Source organism: Apteryx rowi, unplaced genomic scaffold, assembly GCF_003343035.1.
Source record: "Apteryx rowi isolate R43461 unplaced genomic scaffold, aptRow1 scaffold_90, whole genome shotgun sequence".
Classification (NCBI taxonomy): Eukaryota; Metazoa; Chordata; class Aves; order Apterygiformes; family Apterygidae; genus Apteryx; species Apteryx rowi.
Genome location: NW_020451205.1, coordinates 1,425,048 through 1,429,318, shown reverse-complemented (window position 1 = coordinate 1,429,318; position 4,271 = coordinate 1,425,048). Strand labels below are relative to the sequence as shown.

Below are 4,271 nucleotides of genomic sequence, written 5' to 3'. Positions count from 1 at the left end.
AGAGGGTTAGTTTTCCATCTTTTTAGCTGCCCGAACCAGACCACAGCAATCCCATTGAGATGGCACTCAAAGATCGTAAACAGCAGGGGCAGCAGAACCACTTCTTGCAGAAGCTTAGTATGAATTATCCTGCTCTCTGGAAACAACCTTTCTGGAGATCCAAACAGACTAAAGGTTTTCCTGATAGGGAGCTTTGGCAGGAAATAAACATAGATTTCCTCGTAGGGAATACTGTATTTCTGGAGGATCTGTGCCTCCCTTCCCTGCTTATGTTCCCACCTGCCAGCTTCTGGTAGGATCATTTCCTTGCTGCTTTCTTTAAGCACATTCTGCCCTTCAGAGTGCCACATCCAAGGCAAGGACAGACTGTACTATGTCACCTGCAGAAGTCCTGTGGAGCTGGCGGGAGCGTTCTGTTACGTGTTCAGACTCTGTGCAAGCATTAGCTTCTCAGTAATTCAGCCACATGTTGTTGGTAATTACTTTTCTAGTGCTTATGAGTTTAGAGTAATAACACCTAGTACTAAATGGATACTTAATAAGGCAAAATTCTAATAGGACTCCCATGGAATTACACATCACATTAACACCAAATGAGTTCATTCTGAATTCATTATGAATGATTACTCTGAATACCAAAGGAATTAATAATCATTAGCCATTTACTATGGAGGATTGTTGAATAATTGCCAGATACAGCTGTATTAAGAATTTTCAAGCTTTCCTGATAAAGTTTCGTTCCGAAAGAATCATTTAAGGGTAACTTTCTTTTCACTGGAGAGTGCCTACTTTTATTCTGAATCTGTACTCCTTTGTTCAATTGCATTCCAGTTTTAAAAGCACTTCAAAGATAGTCACTCATCCTAGTTCATTCACTAATGGAATTACTTTCCTTATCTCCATTTTGTCTCTGAGTGTCTCTCAGTTGGCTTTATACAACACATCTGAAAGGTTAATAAACTTTAAAGCATGTTGGGAGACATTCAAGGGCAGGGTGACTCCGACATGACAAAAAGAATGCAAAGGCGTTAAATTTATGACTTTGTGGCAAGTAAATTCTAAAAGTAAAGATATCCTAGGCCTTTGATACGGTTCTTGAAAGTTCCCTCTGTTCCTGCTGGCATTTGAAGACTCAGCTGTTTTGCATATCAGAGGTAGCTGACTTGAGAGACAGAGGGAGTAAAACTTTAGATGAACTTTTTCTTTGGGTATAAGCTTCCGCAAGAATTTTACTTCTCTGACAACTTAGTCATACTAAATGTCTACAATAGCCACGCAGTTTCCGCTCACAGGCTCTTTTTGGAAGATGAATTCAAACACAGTGGTGAACACTTCTGCATAATCTGTCATTTGAACTAGTAATTTGATTCCTGCCCACAGTTCTGACAATATACATCCAAATGTGTTTTGCTATGCGCTAATGTTAGATCAGTGGCTCAGAAAGGTTTCAAAGGTAGGTAAGCACAATTGTGAATGCTTCCCCCMCACACACACTCCACGGGACAAATTAAGGGACAATTTCAGTAGTAAAGGCCTGTGCACCTGAAGCCTCACAGAATAAGGCTGTGCATCTTCCTTGCACTCTATCTGCAGACAGTAATTTTTGGTCTAAGTATGCAAATCCGTATTTGCACTTCTCTCTGACCATTGAATCCATTTAGTGTTAGTGGGTTTCACAGATGGCACTCTGCTACATTTGTACATAAAGTTAGATTCATTAAATTGTGTTGAAATCCTAGCTATAGGTAATTCCTGCTGCATTCAGGGGAGCCAGCATTGGGCCTTTAATCCATAATGTTTAATTCAATCTCTGTGAAGCAGCCCAGTGGTTCTACGTGTTGTTGATTGCCAGCGTAGCAATAAAAATATATTTGTTTTAAACAAATACTATTCAATACTTCAGTGATATCATAATCCAGTGTTTAGGACATCAGCACCTTGTTGAAATATGCCTCAAAATGAAACATAGGAAGATAATTGCCTAAATACTGATACATTTAACATGACTCTTGTCAAGCCAATTACATCTAGCTCAGGTGGGAAATTGGTTACAGTCAGCCAGTGAGGAGACCGGAGCCTTAGCTTGGAGTTTCAGCTGTGGTACTAGGCTAATTACAAACCCTGGCACACTTTAGCTGAAGTCAGGGGGATTGTGCATGGGTGAAGGCAGTGCAGACTGTACCAAAACGCTGAGTGCTAGAGTGGACGTGGATAGTTGGCCACCAGATGGCAGACACTGTCTCGTATGGCCTAATGATGCTCTATTTGACCTACATAAAGAACAGCTGCATCTTCCTCTGTTAGAAAATAATAGATAGTGCCAAGTAAACTGAAGATAATGGCCACATTCTGAAAGCTGTTCTCAGCTTTTACACCTGAAGCTTTTTATTCTTTTGTCGTACTTCATTACAATTCTTATTTTGTGCCAGATAAGCAACTTTTATTTTTCCTCTGGTCTCAATTATAGTTGTTTAATTCAGTTGGATTTGAACTGAGTTCTGTTAAATAGAAGTATAACATAACTATGCGTATTTGCAACAGTGTGCAGATGCCTAGGTTATAATAGATGGAATGGATTAAATACATGTAATCCTGTGTATTTTGAAAGAGACATGGATAATTTTATTTTAATTTATTCCTTTTTTAGTGGCTAATTCTGGAGTTCCCTGCACTATTTAGTTCTGCGTTCAGCCCACCAAGGATGAAGCATTGCTTGGAAGGTATGCAAAAACAAAGCAAGCACAACATTACACACTCACAGCCCTGAAGAGGCAGGAAAATCACAAATACTGTAAATGCAAAGTGTAAAGTCATTAAGTGGATACAATTGTTTAGCTGAAACTGAAAAGGTAAGAAATTGGATGGCTAGCCTTAGCAATCATGCAAGTGACCATAACCTCAGTAGATTCAGAGGGCCTTCATCCATTTATTCTTGGAATAAACATTGTCCTGATTCAGTATTTGGAAGATTACTTAAATTCTTCATTCTCCAAAACGCTATTGAATTTCCATACAGGAACAAAAATAAGGATTTGTTTCAGAATTAGTGAGCAGAAACATGGGTGCAAATTCACAGTGCACATTAAAAATCCATCTGCATGGACAGGTACACACGATGGCATGTTTGCTCAAAAGTTGTTCTAAACTGGCTCTGTTCCCCAGAGCAAGCCCAGTTACCACCACCATGTAGTCATACCCTTATTCCTAAACTCCCTTGGAACTATCGTGTACGGAGTAGCTTTCAACTCCTTGAAGGTGAATAAACTCATATTTAGCATGTGTCAAGATTGAYCCACCCAGTCAAGTAGCTATTCTTCTGTAATTTACTGTACTATACACTGGGTCTGTGCTCACCACATTCCCAGCGCAGACAAGCTCTAAGTATTGTGCAGTTGTGTAGATGTCAGCATTTTTATATCATGTTTCAAGAAAGCTATCAATATAATTTGATCTTACAAAGAGAGATAACATCAAAAGTCAAGTACAGTTCCTATAATCTGGTTATCTCTTTCCTGTTTCAGAAAATGATGGTGTTTTCTTATCTACAGTTTGATCTATCTTCCAAGGTCCCTGTGGTATTACTACACCAGTGACATTGTCCCCCAATAAATTTTCTGTAAACAGAAGAGTTTATGGCTTGAGTTCAATTACCTTCTTTACAGGGTTATTCATGCAGGGCTTCTGTCTGGTACAGCCTACTGCAAGACAGAGGCCTTCAGCACTCAACTAACCTGAGGACAGCCTCATCGGTCACCCACTGCCCAGAAGCCCAGCTGGGACCCAACACTGGTTGCCTTTCTGTATATGAAACATACAGGGCCACACGGAGAAGGCAAGAATCTTAACCTTGAGGATTTGCTAGTAAGTTGTGCTAAACAGTAGTTAAGATTCTTCCAGTCTATCAGTGGAGCTGGTGTAAAACTCCCTTGGTGTCTGAGTGTATCAGAGCTCTCGTTGTTTGCTTCTGGAGAGGTGGGCGGAAAGGAACCTCATGAAGTTCAACAAAGGCAAGTGCAGGGTCTTGCACCTAGGGAGGAATAACCCCATGCACCAGGACAGGTTAGGGGTTGACCTGCTGGAAAGCAGCTCTGCTGAGAAGGACCTGGGAGTGCTGGTGGACACCAAGTTAACCATGAGGCAGCAATGTGCCCTTGTGGCCAAGAAGGCCAGTGGTATCCTGGGGTGCATCAGGAAGAGTGTTGCCAGCAGGTCGAGGGAGGTGATTCTCCCCCTCTACTCAGCCCTGCTGAGGCCACATCTGGAGTACTGCG

The 4,271-nt window shown here is 41.1% G+C and overlaps 1 protein-coding gene across 14 annotated transcripts in view; it reads left to right on the top strand.

The window, feature by feature from the left end:
* Positions 1-4,271, top strand: part of FABP6 (fatty acid binding protein 6) — a 45,531-nt gene that overhangs the window by 32,930 nt on the left and 8,330 nt on the right. For 9 of the 14 annotated variants that reach the window (XM_026091408.1, XM_026091406.1, XM_026091407.1 and 6 more), the window contains one exon: positions 2,648-2,720. The exons of 2 other annotated variants lie outside the window; for them this stretch is intronic. In XM_026091408.1, the coding sequence (XP_025947193.1) occupies positions 2,702-2,720 (19 nt within the window). In that variant the 5' untranslated portion in view covers positions 2,648-2,701. Of the gene's footprint in view, positions 1-2,647; positions 2,721-3,662; positions 3,862-4,271 lie in introns of all 14 variants that reach the window. 3 more of the 14 variants (XM_026091410.1, XM_026091409.1, XM_026091411.1) reach the window with 2 other exon arrangements.